At 42.6% G+C, this 23,209-nt stretch overlaps 1 protein-coding gene across 1 annotated transcript in view; it reads left to right on the top strand.

Annotated features, from left to right (window-relative positions):
* chrna8 (cholinergic receptor, nicotinic, alpha 8) overlaps window positions 1-23,209 on the top strand; it is a 133,995-nt gene that overhangs the window by 94,942 nt on the left and 15,844 nt on the right. Inside the window, exons 5-6 of the mRNA XM_079811843.1 lie at window positions 15,196-15,275; window positions 16,176-16,343. Of these exons, the coding sequence (XP_079667969.1) occupies window positions 15,196-15,275; window positions 16,176-16,343 (248 nt within the window). The remainder of the gene's footprint in view (window positions 1-15,195; window positions 15,276-16,175; window positions 16,344-23,209) is intronic.

Genomic DNA, 23,209 nt, shown 5'->3' with positions numbered 1-23,209 from the left:
GCACTGCCTCAGCAGCAGCAGGGCATAATCCGCGGGATGCAGATTCTTGTCCCTCTCCCCTTGTAAAAAGAAAGTGTGAGCAGAGCTTCCTTGCTGTAAACGTGTCACAGTGAGTACTGTTTTACCATTTTTTACACATGCTCAGACACCAGTCATGCTGATGGCGTTCGCCACAGTGTCAATACCAAGACACAGCGTCAAAGTTCCACTTCGAAAGGGAACTGTTTGGCTTGACTCAAGGGGCATAAAGTTAGTTGAAGGAAGGAAATGTATTGACTAGTATTTTCTTAGTACACTAATCCATGGGTCTTTATCCCTGCTCCTGGGGAGCACTGTCATGCAGAGTTTAGATGCAACCCTAAACAAACACACCTAAACCAGCTTATCAATAGGGTTTCAGACATTTATATGCACATACAGGAGGGCAAAAAAAGTATTTAGTCAGCCACCAATTCTGCAAGTTCTCCCACTTAAAAAGATGAGAGAGGCCTGCAGTTTTCATCATTGGTACACTTCAACTATGAGAGACAGAATGAGAAAAAAAAATTCCAGAAAATCACATTGTCTGATTTTTAGAGAATTTATGTGCAAATTATGGTGGAAAATAAGTATTTGGTCACCTACAAAAATGCAAGATTTCTGGCTCTCACAGACCTGTAATTTCTTCTTTAAGAGGCTCCTCTGTCCTCCACTTGTTACCTGTATTAATGGCACCTGTTTGAACTCGTTATCAGTATAAAAGACACCTGTCCACAACCTCAAACAGTCAGACTCCAAACTCCACTACCAAGACCAAAGAGCTGTCAAAGGACACCAGAAGCAAAATTGTAGACTTGCACCAGGCTGGGAAGACTGAATCTGCAATAGGTAAGCAGCTTGGTGTGAAGAAATCAACTGTGGGAGCAATTATTAGAAAATAGAGATATACAAGGCCACTGAAAATCTCCCTCGATCTGGGGCTCCACGCAAGATCTCACCCGTTGGGGTCAAAATGATCACAAGAACGGTGAGCAAAAATCCCAGAACCACACGGGGGGACCTAGTGAATGACCTGCAGAGAGCTGGGACCAAAGTAACAAAGGCTACCATCAGTAACACACTGCCAGACGTGTTCCCCTGCTTAAGCCAGAACATGTCCGGGCCCGTCTGAAGTTTGCTAGAGAGCATTTGAATGATCCAGAAGAGGATTGGGAGAATGTCATATGGTCAGATGAAACCAAAATAGAACTTTTTGGTGAAAACTCAACTTGTCGTGTTTGGAGGAGAAAGAATGCTGGGTTGCATCCAAAGAATACCATACCTACTGTGAAGCATGGGGGTGGAAACATCATGCTTTGGGGCTGTTTTTCTGCAAAGGGACCACGACTGATCCGTGTAAAGGAAAGAATGAATGGGGCCATGTATCGTGAGATTTTGAGTAAAAACCTCGTTCCATCAGCAAGGGCATTGAAGATGAAACGTGGCTGGGTCTTTTAGCATGACAATGATCCCAAACCGACCGGCCGGGCAACGAAGGAGTGGCTTCGTAAGAAGCATTTCAAGGTCCTGGAGTGGCCTAGCCAGTCTCCAGATCTCAACCCCATAGAAAATCTTTGGAGGGAGTTGAAAAACCGTGTTGCCCAGCGACAGCCCCAAAACATCACTGCTCTAAAGGAGATCTGCATGGAGGAATGGGCCAAACTACCAGCAACAGTGTGTAAAAACCTTGTGGAGACTTACAGAAAATGTTTGACCTCTGTCATTGCCAACAAAGGGTATATAACAAAGTATTGAGATGAACTTTTGTTATTGACCAAATACTTATTTTCCACCATAATTTGCAAACAAATTCTTAAAAAATCAGACAATGTGATTTTCTGGATTTTTTTCCCCTCATTCTGTCTCTCATAGTTGAAGTGTACCTATGATGAAAATTACAGGCCTCTCTCATCTTTTTAAGTGGGAGAACTTGCACAATTGGTGGCTGACTAAATACTTTTTTGCCCCACTGTAAGTACTAGCAAAAAAAATTAATTATTTTAGTTTGTTAAATACACACTGATGTCTATGGAAACGGCAATAATAAACCTTTCAATTATAATTGACTACTTGTTTAATTCATATTAGATACACATTGTATAGTTAACTATATATATATATATATATATATATATATATATAACATATATATATATATATATATATATATATATATATATATATATATATATATATAATGTTATATATAGTTTACTCTATTCTTCTCCCAGTTCACGGGTCAGTTACTTTCATGTATTTCGTGAGAAGTGGATGAATTATTCAATTAAAATATGTAAGGATTACTGTGGTCAAAAGTACCCACTTCGGTACCAAATCGGTACTGAAATTTTAAAATTATGCTTCGAGCGCTGTTGAGCGGAATCGCAAACAACTAATTGGCCATTGTGCTCACAGGCTCGTCAAATGTGTCTGTGATTGGCTACAATGATCAGCGCTTCAAAAACATGTTGTAAATATATATCAATGACGCTCTTCATCGAGCGCTTACACAGATACACACGGGAGCGTTTGAAACAAGCGCCTATCAGTGGGCCGCTTGTGCTTTCAAATGCTCCCACTTTCTAAACACTTTCAAACACTGTGTGTGCTTTCAAACACTTCCATGTGTTGATTGTAGCCAATCACATACATACCCGATGAGCGTGTGAACACAATGGCCAATCAGAGGTGTTACGATTCTGCTCAACAGCGCTCAAAGCGTCACATTTTTTAAAATGTCAAGCTCTTCTGGAACGCTTGAAAATCACAAGCTGAAGAAGGTCGAATATAAACTTTGCAGGGCAGTGGGCTCTGTCCAGGTCTATGTGCTCAAAACTGTTTATTTCCACCGTATTAATAATACCACTCTAACTATAACATCAAATTCTCTACAATAATTTGGTTTTAGTTTGTCATTTGTGGTATGTTTTGTTTGTTAATTTACCACATTTGTCATGGATAATTAATATGGCAACTAAATGTTTCTGCATGATACAGAGAAAGGGGAGCTGTGTTTTGTGTCAGTGACTGACAGCAGTAATTGCCTTCTCTATGGCTTGGCTTCATAAATCTGCATTATGCAAATTTATTTTGTTGAGGCTTGACAGTTGTCACCTCTTCCTAAAGCTGTATTATAACAACTTGCTGTTAAAGGAAAGGATGAAGAGAGCTACATCCTCCAAATTCTGCCAGATCATGCATACCTTAAAGTATCGCTCATGGCCACTTGTATCACTCAGCCAATTATAACGATCCTCTTGGCAGAAGACATTAGCTAAAACATCATGCCATTTTAAGATGAATATATTAAGAGAACACCCAAAAGAGATGCTGACGTTGCTGACTGGCTCTGAGGAAGAGTCAAAAGAGTATAAAGCTCTAAGACAAGACAGGATGCATTCAGATGATGTGTGGTGCATTAAACTGGAGAAATATGTGCCAATTAAGCAATATAAAGTAAATGTGCAGGACAAAAGCTAAAGCAAACATGTGATCATCTATTGATTCTGCTATTTTTGTTTTAGAATAGATTGGAATACTTAAAGTAACTTTGATTAATCTGATTGTTTAGTATGTGTCTATGTTATTTCACAGGAGAACAATGCATTGTTTTAGCAGGAAGATTGATGGAGAATGCTTCTGTGCACAATGGAAAGTTGTCAACTTCACCTTATCACAGTGAGGCAAGAGGATAGGGTCAAAGAGATGCTTTTTTTTCTCAGCTTGACAATGAACCACATGTTGTCCACTTCAACACTAAAACAGAATATATGACACCAGCTACTAACTCATCGACAAAAGGTCATTAAAGTCAGCATGAAACGGAAGTCTCGATAGTGTTTTCTTACCTATTGTGACGTATATATCTGAGTGAAACAGCTTCCAAACAAGAACAAATATAGGACTTGATTTTGTCCATTGGAAATTGATTGGATCGTTAAAGGGATAGTTCACCCAAAAATGAAAATTAGCCCATGATTTACTCACCCTCAAGTCATCCAAGGTGTGTATGACATTCTTATAGAGTCATATTAAAAATGTTCTGGCTAATCCAAGCATTATAATAGCAGTAATAGTTGCTCTGTTTTTGAAGTCCATAAAAATTATATCTGTCCGTCAAATAACGTGCTCCACGCGGCTCCGGGGTGTTAATAAAGGCCTTCTGAAGCGAATCGATGCGTTTGTGTTAAACATTTATTTCATTTTTTTCTATGGCTCTGCATCAGCCGTCCCCACGCCATCACTTCCAGCGAATAAGGTCAAAATACATGCAAAATACCGGCGCGATCATAGATATATACATAGATTCCTCATTAGTCCCTGCGCGGATCACTCGAATGAGGCATCTACGTATATATATCTTTGATCGCGCCAGTATTTTGACCTTATTCGCCGCAAGTTATGGCGCTGGGAATACTAGATGACATTCGTATGATAAGAGGTAAAAAAATAACATAAATACTGTTCGGTTTCTCGCAGAAACCGATCGTTTCGTGTCTTAAGACATCAATGTGTCGCCACAAGCCGCATGGTTTAATATATATGGATTCGTATGTCTATGTGTTTTTACTCTCATTGCTCTCATACTCTAAAATATTCTCATTGACATGCATATACGACTATCACACTGCAACGGTTGGAGTTAAAAATCTTAATTTGTGTTCTACTGAAGAAACAAAGACCCCTACATCTTGGATGCCCTGGGGGCAAGCAGATAAACATAAAAAATTTGTTTTTGGATGAACTATCACTTTAAGTTTTGCTATTGCTGTGATCTCATGTCAGTGATGTCGTCTTATCTTCACAACAATAAACATCATCAGAGAACAGAAGAGGGGAAATTAAAGTTATTTTGATCAAATATTACGAGGGTAAAAGTTTTTTTTAGTTTTAATAATGATGTGCACGGATACATTATTTATAATAAATACTGCATTCCATAAAAAGAAAAAAGAATTGCCCATTTTGATTTCATGGTGACTACTCTCAAATCAACACAGCAAGCAATTTTGTGTTTAAAAGACGTCTAATAGCCGTCCAAACACAGCTCTGACGTCTAGGCTAAAACAAGGCAAAATTTGAGCTGTCTGTGGAACATAAAACAAGACAAATTTGATATGAGCTATAAAAACATATTAAGACAAACTATCATATATGACTTGTCCAGGTGAATAATTAATAGTGTTGCAAAGCACAAGTAATTGGTCTATAACTTTTTATCTCCTCTGACTTGACAGAATGAAACCTTTAATGAAAGATTGTCAATTATTATTAAAGGTCCCATGGTATGGCATTTTATATTATTAAAATTAAAATTATTTTATAATGTTTCCTGAGGTGTACTTATATTGTTAGTATGATTTTTACATCAAAAAATGTCATAATTTTGAAATAAAAGGCATTTTTACTATACTATTATTACACCTCTGGCTGAATGCCCTGTTTCAAGGGGCGTGTCTGCTGTGAGACTTCAGTGAAAACGCCCACTGTTGTGATTGGCTGACATCTTTGCATTTGAAATGAGTGTTAGATTATGCTGCGGAGAGTGCGTGGTTTAGTGAGGCACTGCACGCACGCACTGCATAAATGAGCGAGAGAGACTGACTGGGCACTCATGAACCACGGAGAGCTGGAGGAAGTTTTATTGTACTGAGTTGTTGAGAGCACTGTGCTGTTAGCGCAAGCTTATTTGTATCTGAGAGTTCTGAATAAACAGTCCCAGTCACGTCGACTCTGTCTTCTTCCACCTTATTCTACGAACTTTGTAACACATGTAATGTACCATTACAGCCGTCGAGATTAACGAATCGTCAAAGTGTGGATTATAGCATTATTTTATGATCTATTCCTATCACATGAAAGGCTGCAGTGATGAGCATTGAGTAGACAGACAGTCTGTTAATCGCGTGAATGCATTGATCTCATCATTGCAACGCGTTTTCTCTCACAAAATGTGGCTTTCACCACAACAGCAAAAATGACATCGACAGGATTACAGTATTACGCTTTGTAAACTTCCATCCATTTAGCCCAAAAACCAGATGCTAACGGCTTGGTCAAAAGGAATTATGCGTGTAAGCGTTTTCAGCCTTTCGGTGAAGTTCTCTTAATTTAATGATATCTCATTTTAAATCTGACTTTATAAATAATTTTATCTGACTCCAATTTTATGTGACTCCATAAAGTGTGTTACGTTTAGATTTTATCAGCTGATTTTAAGATTAGTTGCGATTTAATTTAGATTGTTGATTTTCCTTAGTATCACTTATTTTCAAATATTTGTTCCTCCATGGGACCCGGAGTCCCCAAAAGGCTAAGTGTCTGGTTTCGCTTGCTCTAACGAACACAGATTAGTCAGTTCTGATATTACAGAGGATTGCAGGGTGAACTATCTTACCTCTAAGTGAGACACACATGTTTACTCATAACAAAACGTGTAATTTTAGTGATAGTCACGGAAACTGCAACTTATAATAACAGTGGCAGTCAGAAATCATGTTTTCCCTCATGCTTGGCTCCATGCTCCCGTCATGGGGTCCCCAGTATGATCTGCCCTGTCAGAGAGATCTGCGGTAACTCCTACTTACTCCTCATGGACCCTACTAAAATAATGATTTCAGAAAGATACAGAATAAATCAAGATTAACATTTATTTTGGCCAGACAGGAAAAGTAAATAAGTAAACAAGAATCCATGGTACACAACTGATCAGCGTAAAAACATAAAACACAATTGCAAAGCAATATGAAAATAATTTAAAAGAGTCATCATGTCTGGTACAATACATGCAGTTTGGGTCAGTGTCTCAAAGACACTGACCCTGCACCACATGGGGGTTCTGACTACAGAATATTCCCCCCAAGAGTTAGGTTACCCAGCCTTAAATACTCCAACTAGAACAAAAGGGTTGTAAATATTTGCAACACAACCACCTGGTTTTGGGGGAGTGGATCAGATATCTTTGAAGAGACTCCTGAATTCTCATTAGTTTTCAATCTTTCTAATACTACTAGTGACTGCAGTGAAACTGAGACCATTTTACCATTCACACCGAGACCTTTAAAAAGACATCAAACATGAAAGGGATAAAACAATAGATTTACAAGATACATCATCAATGGTATATCTGGATTTGGTGACTTGAAAACAGGGCAAGGAGAGGGCAAAATGGGGAGGGGGTGAAATGTTTGTCAGGGTGGTGTCACACAGTTTCTGTGAGATCTTCTCTCAAGATAAGTGACTTTTATTGTTCAATTGCTGGGGTGTGTATCTCAGCTTTTGTCTTAGTACCAAAACCGATGCTTACAGCTTTGTGCAGCATAACAGCGTCATTCATTATAATGGCAGTTTGGGCAAGTGTGCAGATACACTCGCGACGTGTGATTGACAGCTCCGGACATTATAAAGAGTGTTCTTTGATCGCTCTCTGTAGTTTAATCACTTAAATAACTGATTTGTTTCATGCTACTAACAGAAACGATCGTTTTAGTCACTGGCTTGATTCACTGATGCATTAAGCTTAGGGCATCAAGACGGCGATTAAACGATCTAGAAAGAAAGTCTGAGTGAACTTGAATGATTAGCTACACATCAGAAATCACTGATCACAGATCAGGCATTAATGAACACTGTTACTCACTGTTTGTGGCGGTGCTGTTGAATCCATATCGTAAAGTCTGTTTGTAAAGCCTGTGCTGACATTGCGACTGATAAACTGAATCCATTTTCTCCACATTCTCTGGGCGGGCAAAGCAGAGGAAGGGGAGGTAACCTTTCCTGGTATGACGTCATAAAAGGAAAATTCCAGATCAGCTCGTCTGAGCTGTCATTTTCTCAAAGGCAGAGAAAGACAGCCAGAACTCGGTTAACACCCATCAAAATGTCTAGCCACTTGGGGACAATATTCAGGCAAGGGGAACTCATATTAATGTTGAAAAACCTTATTAAATGAAATGTTCATGCCATGGGACCTTTAATAATGGATTCATTTTCCATGGTTTTGACTTGTTTGCTTGACTGATCTGCCATTTAGTTACTCTTTTACAAGAATCAGAATGAGCTTTATTGCCAAATATGCTTAAACATAAAAGGAATTTGTCTTGGTCAGTGCACAGACAGAATAGCAGTGACAAGTCAGATAATAAAAATAAAAGAAGTGAATAAAAATAAATATATAAAAATACACAATATACAAAATAGACAATATATGTATGTACAGGTATGTTATATACAAATGCAAGGGAATATGAATAAGAGGTATGGTATGCTAATTAAATACTTGTATAAATAGTTTTCTGTATTGCACATGCTTATTGCCCAACTGTTCATGAGGTAGATGGCCTGAGGAAATATTCTTGTGCCTGGCTGTTCTGGTGCTAAGTGCTCTATAGCGCCGACCAGACTGCACAGTTCAAAGAGGAAGTGGCCTGGATGTGAGGGGTCCAGTCCCGAGTAATTTTGCCAGCCCTTTTACTCACTCTGGAGGAGTACAGGTTTTGTTGAATGGGGAGGGGTGTACCAATGATCCTCCTTTTTATTTACAGGCATGTAATGCATATTTTATGGTAAGCAAAGGCATCAATGTGAGCAAGACAGGTGATTGATTTGTATAGCAAAGTAAACATTTGCAGGCTAGTTCTTGAGCTAATTACTGACAAAATAATTATTCTGTCATAATGTGAGATATTGCTTTTTTCCGCTTTTTACCATCTACTCCTGTCCTATGGCTTTTAACCAGACAGCCTCCTTTCAGTTTGGCAGGTTGTAATCTGCCAAACCACCATAAAAAAGGACAGCTTTCTGAGAAATGGAAAGGATTAGAGACATTATTACCTTGCCAGTGTTGCTGAAAGGTCATCCTTGATGTCCGACAGCAAAGAGCAGTGACAAGTTATAATCTCATGGGATGGGATTTGTCCTCTGTGACTTTGAAAAGAAAACTTTTAAGACTGAAAGGAATGTCATAAAAGCATGATATCCCAAGTGGACAGTATCTTGCTGTCTTATGTTACATAATGGTAGTTGTGTTTTAATTCCATATATTTAAAAAGTGTGTGCCGAATAATTAAAAGACTAAAAGAGACTTTGTGAGTGCCAAAAATGGCTGCTAATCTAAAACTAAAACTATGAAAATTAGTTTTTGTTAGTTGAAAGCTGAAATAAAATTAAATATAACTATTAGATGAAAAACTTTCAAATTTAAGATGAAGTACGTCTCGGTTACGTATGTAACCCTCGTTCCTTGAAGGAGGGAACGGAGACGTACGTCGGAACTGACCGACGAATTGGGATCTGTTTTCAGAGACCAACCAACTTCGAGTAATTAAAAACGAGCCAATGAACATTGCCATGCGATCACGCATTCCACGCACCGCCCCGCGTTGCGGGTATAAATAAGGAAGTGGAAGTGCCGCATACCGTTTTCAACTGAGGAGCCGAGATAAGTGGCTCGGGCCTTCAGCTGAAGCACAGCACCTGGCGACAGGACGTACGTCTCCGTTCCCTCCTTCAGGGAACGAGGGTTACATACGTAACCGAGACGTTCCCTTTCAGTCGGTCACGTTCGACGTACGTCGGAACTGACCGACGAATTGGGATCCCTACCAACACGCCAGGAGGCTGGCCCTTCCAGCGTCCTGCCTGAGCTCGCTGGACCACTCCTATGTTAGAGTGGGAGTCAGGGCTCCGGGCAGGGAAGGACAGTCACTGCTGTTCCTGCAAGACCCATTCAGTGTGACTATTGGATAACGCTGGGAAAGCGTGCCCGTCTCGGGAGATGGTACGCTGCGGACCACATCCTTCAATGGAAGGAGAGGTGGAATACACATAAAGACTAACCTAACAGGGTAGTGCAACAAATGGCAGTCTCTGGAGTGGACCCAACCTGGTTCCAGGGGGGGAAGAACACACCCAGAGACGACAGAGGAAGCTCTGTCGAGGGAAAGACACGGGGCTAGCCGAGTAGGGTAGCTGGTACCGTGGAAATACACATATGGGGTAGCCTTGAGGGGACCGCAACATATGGAACCCAGCCTACACACACGTTCCACAAGCATACGGGTGCAGGCCTGGCATCAGACGGCCGCCACGTCTGACACCGAAGGGGTGACGGAGGAACTCACAGGGTTAGCCGAATTTCGGGGAACACGACTGGAGCAAAATAGACGCACGTATCCGGCCCAGAGGGCGGGAGTGGCGTATGCAAGCCGACACTTAGAACGGCACTTAGCGCTGCTGGCCACTGGGGGCGAGAATGCGGGAAGATACCGGCTCTACACGGAGGCTATACAATCTAGCGAATGTGTTAGGTGTCGCCCAGCCCGCAGCTCTACATATATCTGTCAGCGAGGCGCCTTGAGCCAACGCCCAGGAAGAAGCAACACTCCTTGTTGAGTGTGCTCGCAACCCGAACGGGCAAGGTACGTCTTGGGACTGGTAAGCCAAGACAATGGCATCCACTATCCAGTCGGCCAACCTCTGCTTGGAGACAGCCTTTCCCTTCTGCTGGCCTCCGTAACAGATGAAGAGCTGCTGTGAGGATCTGAAGCTCTGAGTCCGGTCAACGTAAGCGCGAAGAGCGCGGACGGGACATAACAAAGCTAGGGCTGGGTCTAGGGTTGGGAATCGTGAGAAATTTTCCGGTTCCGGTTCCGGTTCCGGTTCCGCCTAACGATTCCGGTTCCGATTCCGGTTCCATTAAAATTATTAAACAAATAGTGGTAAAGGAAAAAGGCACAATACGCAACTCAAACAATCCATTTTGTGTTTATTACTTGCTCTAAAATTTATTTACAGGTTGGCAATGTCAAAAAAGTCCTGTACTGTACATATATTACAGTATTAATTAAGCCATTCTTGCAACACATTTTTTTTCAAATGAACACCTCTGAAATTGTCTTATTACATTTTATCTCTCTGTCTCTGAATAAAACCAAGTTATAAATTATATTTATTAGTTATATTTATTAATTAGTTATATATTAATTTAATAGTAATTCAGTTATTCAGTGAACTTGTAAATAATAAATTGCAATTCAGCATTACAAAGGTAATTGTGCCTAAACGCTCACCTAAACCATGGTGACTCAACGGTTGACAAATATATATATCAAATATATATATATATATATATGTCCTTTCACTATAAATCTGGTAAGCCCTGAGGCACTCTGTGCTGTAGCAAATGTTTTGTCAAATTGCTAGTGCAGCCTTTGCATGTTATTAACTTTTCACGTGTTACATTTTGCTTCATTATCATTCATTCTTTGGAAATGAATCCATACTTGTGACTTTCTCTTCGCCATGCTGGTGGTCAACGAGAAAATATGTGACGCAAAACCGTAAATGTGTAGCGCGAGGGCTTTCAGTGCTGAACTGCGTTTCACTCCTGGAAGCGGCAGGCAACGTAATTAATATTCATGATGAGGTGAGCCAGGGTTGCCAGGTTTTCACAACAAAACCCGCGCAATTGCACAATCGTTTCAACCCGCGGACATGAAACACAGCCCGCGGCAACAGTGGAAAACGGGAAAGCGGGAAAATCACGGAGTTGGCAACACTGGCTGTCACTCGCTATGAAAGGATACGCTTCCAGCGCTTCGCACACACATTGCACCAGAACCGTTTTCGGAACCGAAACTTAGCAATTTCGCGCGGTTCTGGTATTTTTCACAAATCAGTTTCGGTTCTGCATAAGAACCGGTTCTCGGTTCCCAACCCTAGCTGGGTCTGCCTCCTCCGAAGGCAGCGCTTGCAGGTTCACCACCTGGTCCCGAAAGGGAGTGGTAGGAACCTTGGGCACGTATCCAGGCCGGGGTCTCAGGACAACGTGAGAGTTGGCCGGCCTGAATTCTAGGCACGATTCGTCGACCGAGAGTGCATGCAGGTCCCCTACCCTCTTGATTGAAGCCAATGCAATCAGGAGAACTGTCTTCATGGACAGGATTTTTAGCTCAACGGACTGGAAAGGCTCAAATGGGGGGCCCTGAAGTGCTCTGAGCACCAGGGCTAAGTCCCAAGAGGGTATCGAGGTAGAACGAGAGGACCTCTGAGGAACCTGACGATTAAGTCGTGCTTACCTAAGGATTTACCATCTACTGCATCATGATACGCCGCTATTGCTGCGACGTATACTTTGAGGGTGGAGGGAGACAGCCTTCGATCCAACCCATCCTGCAGGAAGGAAAGCACAACGTTTATCGAACACTTTCGGGGGTCTTCCCGGCGGGAAGAGCACCACTCGACGAACAGGTTCCACTTCAGAGAGTAGAGACGCTTCATAGAGGGGGCTCTAGCTGAAGCGATGGTGTCTACCACTGCTTGTGGTAGGCCACCTAGAACCTCCGCCATAGAGTGCCCCGCCCCTGAGAAAGCAGGTCCTTCCTCAGGGGGATCGGCCAGGGAGGGGCTGTCGCGAGGAGTGTGAGTTCTGGGAACCAGGTCCGGTTGGGCCAGTAGGGCGCAACTAACAAGACCTGCTCCTCGTCCTCCCTGACCTTGCACAGTGTCTGTGCGAGAAGGCTCACTGGGGGGAACGCATACTTGCATAGGTCCCGGGGCCAGCTGTGCGCCAGTGCATCTATGCCTAAGGTACCTCCGGTCAGGGAGTAGTACCACTGGCAATGGGTCGAGTCCGGAGAAGCGAACAGGTCTACCTGTGCAACTCCGAAGTGGTCCCATATCAGCTGGACGCTCCGGGGGTGGAGTCGCCATTCGCCCGGAGGTGTCGACTGGCGAGAGAGCTCGTCGGCTGTCTGGTTCAGCGCACCTGGGATGTGAATGGCACGAAGTGACCTCAAACTTCTGACTCCACAGGAGGAGATGGCGGGCGAGCCGGAGCATGCAACGGGAGCGTAGACCACCCTGACGGTTGATGTACGCAACAGCCGCAGTGCTGTCCGAACGGACCAGTACGTGCTTGCCCTGAAGCGGTTTCTTGAACCGGGCCAGGGCAAGACGTACCGCCAGTAACTCTAGGCAATTGATATGCCAACGCAGTTGGGGCCCCATCCACAGACCCGAAACTGCTTGCCCGTTGTACGTGGCCCCCCAGCCCGTGGATGAGGCATCCGTGAAGACCACAGCATAACTCGACACCTGTTCTAGGGACACTCCGGCCCGGAGAAATGAGGGGTCTGACCACGGACTGAAGGTTTGGCGACAGTAAGGAGTAACTAAGACCCGGTACTGACCGCTTTGCCACGCCCATCTCGGGACTCGGTCGTGCAACCAGCGTTGAAGCGGTCTCATATGAAGCAATCCGAGCGGCGTTACCGCGGCTGCAGATGCCATATGCCCCAGGAGCCTCTGAAATAATTTCAGTGGGACCGCTGTCCTGCCTTTGAACGTATTCAAGCAGTTCAACACTGACCGGACGCGCTCTGGAGTGAATCCAGCTCCATACCGAGATAAGAGATCCTCTGCGCGGGGCAGAGTTTGCTCTTCTCTCGGTTGACCCGAAGTCCCAAGAGGCTGAGGTGACTGAGCACCATGTCCCTGTGTTCGCACAACTGCTCCCGACACTGGGCGAGTATGAGCCAGTCGTCGAGATAGTTGAGTAAGCGAACACCGCGTTCTCTGAGCGGAACAATGGCTGCCTCGACGACCTTCGTGAAGACGCGAGGCGACAGGGACAGCCCGAAGGGCAAGACTTTGTACTGATATGCCCTCCCCTCGAACGCAAAGCGCAGGAACGGTCTGTGTCGAGGAAGGATAGAGACATGAAAGTACGCGTCCTTCAGGTCGATCGCTGCGAACCAATCTTGGGGACGGATGCATTGGAAAATGCGTTTCTGCGCTAGCATTTTGAACGGAAGCTTGTGCAGGGCCCGATTCAGAATGCGCAGGTCCAAGATTGGCCTTAACCCACCCCCTTTCTTGGGTACAATGAAGTAGGGGCTGTAGAACCCCGACCTCATATCGGCAGGAGGAACCGGCTCGACCGCGCCCTTCACCAGCAGGACATCGATCTCGGACCGCAAGACATGGGCATCGCTGCTCCGCACGGAGGTGAAGAGGATGCCCCTTTACTTGGGAGGCCGGCGTGCGAATTGAATCGCATAGCCGAGTCTGATGGTACGGATGAGCCAGCAAGACGGCCTGGGGAGACCTAGCCAGGCCCCCAGAGGCCGAACTAGCGGGACCAACGGCACCACAGACATACCCGGGGTGAGGCAGCGAGGTGGAGTATTCAGACCCGACTCGGGAGGCCCGGAGGCGGCCCGGAGTGTTGTCTGAATACTCCAGGTGGGGCAGAGAGTGGGTGAGAAGGCCCGGGGGCGTCCTCGGTGCCCACTCTGCTGCCCCCTGGCGAGGGGTGAGAGGGAAGGAAAGGAGTGGCAAGGCCCGGGGGCGTCGCGCACTGCCAACCTGTCCCTCTCGGCGCTCAGGGAGGGAGGAAACTGCTCTTTTATTGAGAATGTGGGTAGGATGCTCTTGGTACCAGTCTGGACACCCCCCCCCCCGGTCCTCCTCCGGGGGGGGTTCCTGGACCACCAGAGTGGACATCGCCCGACCCAGGGTGCGTGCGGCAACTTTCGTCCCGTCGTTTTCATACCCCTATCCACTCATATACATGTACAACCTGTGCAAACTATTCAAATACTAATTCATTTGACTTATGTGCCAAATAAATGGTCAGGACATGTTTATAATGACAATGACATATTTAGAACCATATTGTGTACCTCCTACATACTAATAAGCCATAAATGTCGCTGAGGATTTATGACATTGTTTTATGAAGGTATTATCAATTTTACCTGAATTTCATTTATTAATTATATTGCTAATGGTGCTTTGGTATGTATGATTAATTATGAATAGGTTTTTGAATAATACAACTGCTGGACTGCCTCCTAGTAACCACAATGTCAATTGAATTGGACATTTTAATCTAAGGAATATTATTCTTCTGGGAGGTAGGATAAAACGCAAAAGGACAAGGATGCATATATTATTCTACAGAGAGCTACTGGCATAGAAACTATTTTAAGTTGCATAATGACCCAACGCATTGTATGAAGACAATAACTGGCATTTTATTGTTTAACCTGTGTGTCAGTTTATGCGGATTACAGGGCAGCTAACATTTCAGGAACAATTCCAGTCAGGCAGTTGCAAAAATATTTTAATAAAGTTTATTTTTACTTATTTCTTTTCTTACAATCTTCTCTGCAGTGCTGATGAGAGATTTGATGCCACCTTCCATACGAATGTCCTGGTTAATGCATCAGGTGCCTGTCAGTACATACCACCAGGTATGAATTATCCAACCACACAAATATGTCTTAAAACTTGTCTTAGACTGACAGCTTTAAGTTAGGGATGTACAGTTAATCTGAACCATTTTGATATTTGGCCGATATTAGTTTTTTAAAATCAGCATTGGTTAATATTGGATATTTAATTGTGTGTGCTCATTTTCCATTTCTACATTTACATTTACATTCTACATTTGCTATCATGGAACACTCACTTAAATTTAATTTAATTTAAAACCAGTGTTATGTTAGTATCATTGATATACTATTATAGTTTAATATATATTTTGAGTTAGATTTCATATTTTCATTTTAATTTTAGTTAAAGTTTTAGCAATTTTGTTGTATTTTTTTAATACCATTTTTATTATGTTTTAGTTTTTGGCTTTAGTTTATTTAGTTTTAGTAACATTATTACTTCAACTTAAACTAAATGAAAATGAGAAATGTTGCCCTGGCAACTCATTTAAAATATACATATTTTTGTTTATTCAAACAAATTAGTGTATAAATTTTAATATCTGTCATTTTTCAGCTAACATGAAAATAATTATTGGCTTATCGTATTAGCTAATTTTAATATCAGAATTTGAACCCTAAGTTTGTTAAATCACTTGTGAATGAACCAAATTGGTTCATCAGTGTATATGTTTGTTCAATGCTTGTTCTATGTTTGGCTTCAGCTAGTTTTGCAGGTTTAACAAGTGTGATACATACCCCCCAGTTTCACAGACAAGGCTTTGTTGTTTTGGTTTTGTCTCAAGTTTTTTTTTTTATAAAAGCTAATTAAATGTTCTAATTGAACTAAGGTTTAATCCTGGCTAAATCTAAGCTCTGTCTGTGAAACCAGGCCATGTTTATATGCTGCATTGTGTATGTTTGTGTGTAACCACGCAGGTATTCTGAAGAGTACATGTTACATAGATGTGCGCTGGTTCCCATTCGATATACAGAAATGTGACCTTAAGTTTGGCTCCTGGACTCATAACGGATGGCTGCTGGACCTACAGATGCAGGCAGTGGACATCTCTACATACATCCCCAATGGAGAGTGGGATTTAGTGGGTAAGAGTCCCTGGAAATGTGTTCATATTTTAAAGTTAGCTCCGGTCCTTGAATTTGATTGGTATGGTGGCGTTCCAAGTTATATAGTCTGACGGCACGGATTGTGTCATTCATTGTAAAAAAATAAACAAACCCATTTCCACCTATTAACTTAATAGTAATAATATATTTTATTAATAATGTGCTTTTCTAGGACCCAAAGTGCTACAAACAGTTGCAAATAAAACAAATACAATACAGAAGTACAGAAATAATACAATACAAAGAATCAATAAAAAACTATTCAAATCAAATCAAATACTAATCATAATTGATGTTTTATTAACAAATTTCAGGAGGAGCACGTTCAGATAATTAAACCTAATTAAACACGGGTGGAGCACATTCAGTTAACCAATTTAATCAACGATAAGAGGTGTATATATATATATACAGCAGATTTACCTCCAATCATTGACAGTTTTTTAGCACTCCTCCACCACCCCATCTTCTCACTTTGATTTAAAGGGATAGTTCACCCAAAAATGAAAATTAGCCCATAATTTACTCACCCCCAAGTCATCCTAGGTGTAAATGATATTCTTCTGTCCAGGCTAATCCAAGCATTAGAATTTGATTCATAGTTGCTGTTTTTGAAGTCCATAAAAAGTGCATCTGTCCGTCAAATAACGTGCTCCACAGCTTTGTATGAGAGTTTTAAAATCAATATGCGACTGAACAGGAAGCCAATGCACTATATAAGGCACACCTCTTCAGAGCCAGTGCTGCTGAATTTTGGATGTACAGCAGCCATGTGATAGATTTAGCAGGTAAACCAAGAAATAGTGCATTACAATAATACCACAAAACGTGGCAATACGACACTATCATCCATAATCAAATTAAAAATGTTACCTTTGCCAGTAAGAAGAACCTCTGTCTTGGAACGATTCAGTTTTAAAAAATTATGGTGTATCCACATTTTTATTTCCTCCACACTCACAGGATATTGGATTTGGAGCTGATGTAAGTTTGGGTATTATCAGCATAAAAGTGATGTAAGCCATATTTCCTAGTGATTTGCTCTGGGGAACACCATGACAGACCTGTCCAATGTCAAATGTATTGTTTCCCAAGACAAACTGGGAACGATCAGTAAGGTAGGATTTAAACAATTTAAGCACAGTACCAGAGATACTAAGCCAACTCTCGAGCCTTCTGAGTAGAATGGAGTGGCACATTGTGTCTAATGCTGCACTCAGATCTAACAACACCAAGATGGTAGAGACCCCAGAGTCAGCTGATACAAGCAGGTCATTCATAACTCAAACCTAGGCAGTCTCTGTACTGTGTCTTTCTAAAACCAGATTAAAATGGTTCCAAAAGTTTACTTGAATAACAAGTGTGACAAAGACGTATTCCAAAACCTTAGCGATTCGATTTGAGATAGGCCTGTAATTTGATATGTCAGACTTATCACATCCAGGCTTTTTAAGGGCTGGTTTAATAACTGCAACCTTGAGAGCTTTTGGAACAATACCAGTAGCAAGGGAAGTGTTCACAATGTTCAAAATGAAGGGACTAATTGATGACAGACACCTCTTAGGGTCAAGAGTACATGTTATGTTCACTGCCATCACTAATTTCACAATACAACCAATAATAATTATATGTTTTAAAGCTAGAGAATGTAGTTTCAGAAAAACTAAATGGATATATCTCAGGAATTGCAGAAAATGGTGCCGAACTGAATGTCCTCAATTTTCATAAAGAAATTGAGAAACGTTTTACCCTCCTGTACAGAGGGGAAAAAATCCATGGCTTTTTTGGATTTTGTTAATTGTCTTAAAAATCTTGTTGGGGTTTGCAGCGGCATCACTAATGATGGACGAATAGTACTTTGTTCTTGCCGCTTTGAGTGCTTCAGTGTATTGACTCAAGTGTTCCCTTTAAGTCGTTCACGTTCTGACGTGACGTCTCCGTTTCCTCCTTCAGGGAATAAGGGTTACATAGGTAACCGAGACGTTCATCATACATGAGCTTATGGACAGTTAAGCCTGATTACTTGTAAAGGCGTTCAAGCTGTCTACTTTTCATCTTAAGAGCCATAAGCTCAGTGGTGTACCAAGGGGATGATTTAATAAATCAAACAACATTTTCTCTCCTACATGTCCAAAATAGATGATAAAATAGAATTATAGTGATCAACGGTTTCTACTGTTGGGTGCTCTGAGATCAGTTTTTATAGCAGTATTCAACTGAGATAGCCAAGTGTTACTTCACTGAAAAAGTTAAGTCTCTATTAGACAAAGGTGAGGTTGTCAGGCCGGTGTTTCTTGACCCCACAAAGGCTTTTGACAGTGTAAACCACAGGTTTTAATTTTTCTCCAGAGACTTTGAGGTGGATAGAATCATATTTTTCCAGTCCCAATACACTCATATCATATCACTCACACATATTATGTCACAGAGTAAAGCATTGTTCAATGAGCAAGCATTAAGAAAATCTTGCGAATTTAAGTCGGACTCTCTTAGGAGTCACTTGTGGATAGAGTTAGTTCGCAAGGCAAAGCCACATATAGAACAATTATGTGGTTCTGAGTCCATAAAGCAAGAACTTTAATGCCTGATCCTCTGTGTAAATATTTCAGCCGACATAGAAGCTGAAACAATGTAGAAGCTAAATGATAGAAGTTCAGAGAAAGAGTTGTTTATCATGATGAAGTCCAAATGTTGAAGGACCAGCTCTCCACAAAGCCCAAAATAACAATGACAATGGTTAGCAAGGAAATCCACATGATAGGAACAGTAATATCCTAAATGATGAAGTAAAATCCAAACACGTTGTTGCAGTACAAATAGCCTATCACACAGGCTGCCACAGCGTCTAGTCCCAGTCAAAAAGCAAGATTACCGATCCCGCAATGTTGAGCCCCAGAGACATGCACCGAAAGACTCCACACGATAATACCAGTAATCATTAAAAGCAGTGTAAAAAACTAATATAACCAATAACATCAGACTGAGCAGTCTGACCAATAGAGTTGGGTATGGAGGGGTTTAGAGAGATTGAATCTTTGAACATAACATTTCAGACTTAAGTTATAAGGTGATGTGCAACGTAAATATTACTTTTTTTATTGTTTTACATTAGATACATGTTTACCTATTGTAGGAGACCTCCAGAACAAAATTAGGAGCCTTTAAAATATCATCATGGTGGCACTTGAAAGTTAAAGTTTTAAAGTTTTAGGCTGGTCTGCCTCAGCAGCCTATAAGCGAGCATCAATGTCAAGCCAGCATCAATGTCAAAAGGATTGAGATAGCCAATCAAAAACTGTTAACAGAAGCCAAATTACAAATTACAGCATGCATCTTCAGTTTTAACTGTGCAATGTGAAATATAAGTAGCTGAACATTTCATATTTGACAACTGCTTCACAACAGAAATGTTAAAAGACACAGTGATGTAACTATGCAAATTTTTGTCAAACTCAAAATACAGGCTATCATTTATGCGATTCATGTAATAAATTATTGAAAGTGACGAGTGATGAAATGTTAACTGTGCCATTTTCTGCATATTATGCAAAAGATTAAGAGTGGATGTGTGCATATTTTAAAATAAAAATATTTGTAACAAGTTTAAATGGACTACTTGTTCCTTTTTTTATACTATTTTTCTCCTTTTCTTTGTTCCCTTAAATTTTAAAGCAGCACTAGGTAGTTTTTGCTCTCGGGGTCCCCCTACAGTTGGGAAACAGTATTGTCCTCTACTACTGTCGTAAACTGTCATTCTACATCAGGGGATGCATCGCACAAGCATTTGTTGACATGACAACTATGATAGCCCTGAACACTGCAGGAGTTCACATTCAGGTGTTCTGCTTGCGTTGCGTGTGAAATGTCTTCATCCCAGGTACAGTGGCATATGTTTCAGCATGTCATATGAATATAATTTCATGGGTTTTATTTTTTTCAAACGCCAAATGATCGCGATGCTCACGTTTACAAGCCAGCGTCATTATAGTAGCCTAGTCTATTGGTTACCGTTTTACGGAATCTATATGATACTATGATACTTCAATTCAATGTTTGAGTGGTAGGTAATAACCATATATCGTCAATATTATAATATCAAGCTACCCTAGATGAATCAGCAAATTTGAAAAATCGATTTGCATTATAGCTTGAGGCAAGACAAATAAACCAATATCACAGACATGTTAGGTATCCTAAAATATGATTTTGTACGTCTTATCATATGTATTTACTTGCAAGAATGTAGCCCCTCCTCCTCCAGCTCACGCCAACGAGCAAACGCTGGCCCAATGTTGATCCTCGTCCTGCCTTTAATCCGATCACTTTCTCGTTTCCTCTTTTTGCATTCCTCCGACAAAACCTTTGCTTTCTTATTTTTCTATGCTGCTTCGGCCATGACTATAACATTCGGCAAACAAATGATAGTTTGGCTCACACGTCCGAATTTAAGGAAGTGGGGGTGGTGGTGGAAGTGACGTATATGCTGTAAAGCAGTCGAATTTTGTAGTTAATTTTTTTCTCGGGTTACTACCCGAAACCCGAAGTTTAAAAGTACGATTAAAAACGATACAGACCCCGTCAGGCTATGGCAGACGTGTCATTCAACCTATTGTAAGTCGATGTATCATCACAAGAGGTTTGAAAATATATTATAAAGGTTGAAAAGTTACCTAGTGCTGCTTTAAATCCCTTATATTATATTCCTTGAAATAAACAACAACAACAAAAAATAATTTGTAAATGGACTTAAAAATGATCTTAAAAATGAACTTGTCTGTCCAAACAGTTGTATTTGGAAACCCTGTTTTGAAACCATCATAAGTTTTGCAATTTGGACATGACTAGATAAGGGCTGATATTCCCTTTCAAGGGAACTCGCGCTGTGACGAAACGCAGTGAGAACGCCTCTGCATGATTGCGTCTTGAAGCACTTGTGGAATCAGTCCAATGGACAGACAGAACGTCATAGGCGGGTGACGTCATAGACCGGAAACGGCTCGGGTTATGTCTATAACCCTTGTTCCCTGAGAAAGGGAACGAGCACTGCGTCGGAACGACGAATTTGGGGATGCTCCCTTAGCAACAGCGTGTCTAAAGTCTGAATTAAACTATTCCAATCCTGATTGGTGTTGCGTCATGACGTAGATGTGACGGCATACCTGGAAGATACATAAGGGGGGCCGGCGCATAGTAACGGCAATTATCGCGATGAAGCATGCGCTCCAGGCGTGACGTGGTGTGGCGACGAGACACAGTGCTCTTTCCCTTTCTAAGGGAACAAGGGTTATAGACATAACCGAGCCGTTCCCTTTCGAGGGAACTTGCACTGCGTCGGAACGACGAATCTGGGGAACGAGCACCCACTAGGCCACACCGAGGGTCACGCCTGCCCTAGTGTGAAGCTGGAGACCAGGCACAACTAGGACTGGAGCACCCTAGCGCCGGGCGTCGTAGGGAGGTGTAAGCTGTAAAATCTTATAAAAGTGTGTAGGGTAGCCCACCCAGCCGCCTCGCAGATATCCTGCAGCGGGACTCCAGATAGGAGGGCCACCAAGGAGGCCATGCCCCTGGTGGAATGAGCCCTCACGGCCATCGGTGAAGGCAAATTGCGCACCTGATAAGCATGGCTATAGCCTGGACAATCCTGCTGATTGTCTGAGTAGAAGCAGGCAGCCCTTTCTTGGGTGAACCAAAGCACACTAGCAGCTGTTCTGATTTCCTCTACTGCGCAGACTTCTCCAAATATATATTAAGAGCTCTGACCAGCAGAGCAGGTGAAGTCTCCCTTCTTCCGCCATCACGTGAGGTGGAGGATGGAAAGCCTGAAGAACCAATGACCTGGCCACACTAGCTGGCACCTTGGGCACGCAGCCCCGCTTAGGATGTAAGATGGCCTTAACTACGCCAGGGGCAAACTCCAGGCAAGTCGGTGTCCCCGCCAAGGCCTGGAGGTCCCCCACTCTCCTCAGAGAAGTGATAGCAAGGAGAAAGGCCACCTTAAAGGTAAGGTTCTTTGCCTCAGCCGACTCCAGTGGCTCAAAGAGGGCCTCAGCCAATCCTTCAAGTACGACCGCAGCCTCGGCCACGTCTGTATCACTGAGAGAAAAACCACAGTGGACAGTGGGACGTCTCTCGAGAGGCGAACAGATCCACTCCCACTGGGCTGAATCTCTTGCACATGGCCTCCACCACCTCTGGCTGTAGTCGCCACTTCCCGGGCCTCAGCCCCTGCCTCGACAGGACATCTGCTCCCTGGTTTTGATCCCTGGGGACATACATCGCTCGGAGAGACGACAGTTTCCCCAGGGACCACAGGAGGGTCTGGTGAGCCAATCTGCATAGAGGGCGCGACCTCAGACCCCCCTGATGATTTAGATACGAAACTACAGACGTATTGTCTGTTCGTATCAGGACATGGCGGCCGCGGAGGTCCGGGAAAAAGCTCCTAAGAGCTCTGTAGACTGCCAGCATTTCCAGGCAATTTACGTGCCAGGAGGAATGCTGGGTCTCCCACGGACCTCTCCAAAAGCGGCCGTCCATGACCACGTCCCAACCAGTGAGGGAAGCATCAGTTGAAACGGTTTTCCGGCAACATGATGCTCCCAGCACTGGCCCCCAGGACAGGAACCAAGGTCTCTTCCATATGACGAGGGAACGAAGGCATCTGCACGTTACCCTGATCATACAGAATGGTTTTCCCCTCGAGGAAAACCCCCCTGGTTCCCAGCCACCACTGTAGGGGTCTCATGCAGCAGGCCAAGATATATTCTGTTGGACACAGCCGCAATGAGCCCCAGCAGTCCTTAAAACTGCTTCACAGTGATGCTGTGGCCTAGCTTCAATTT

This window comes from Gobio gobio, assembly GCF_949357685.1.
Source record: "Gobio gobio genome assembly, chromosome: 3".
NCBI lineage: Eukaryota > Metazoa > Chordata > Actinopteri > Cypriniformes > Gobionidae > Gobio > Gobio gobio.
This window is presented reverse-complemented; position numbering and strand designations above follow the sequence as displayed.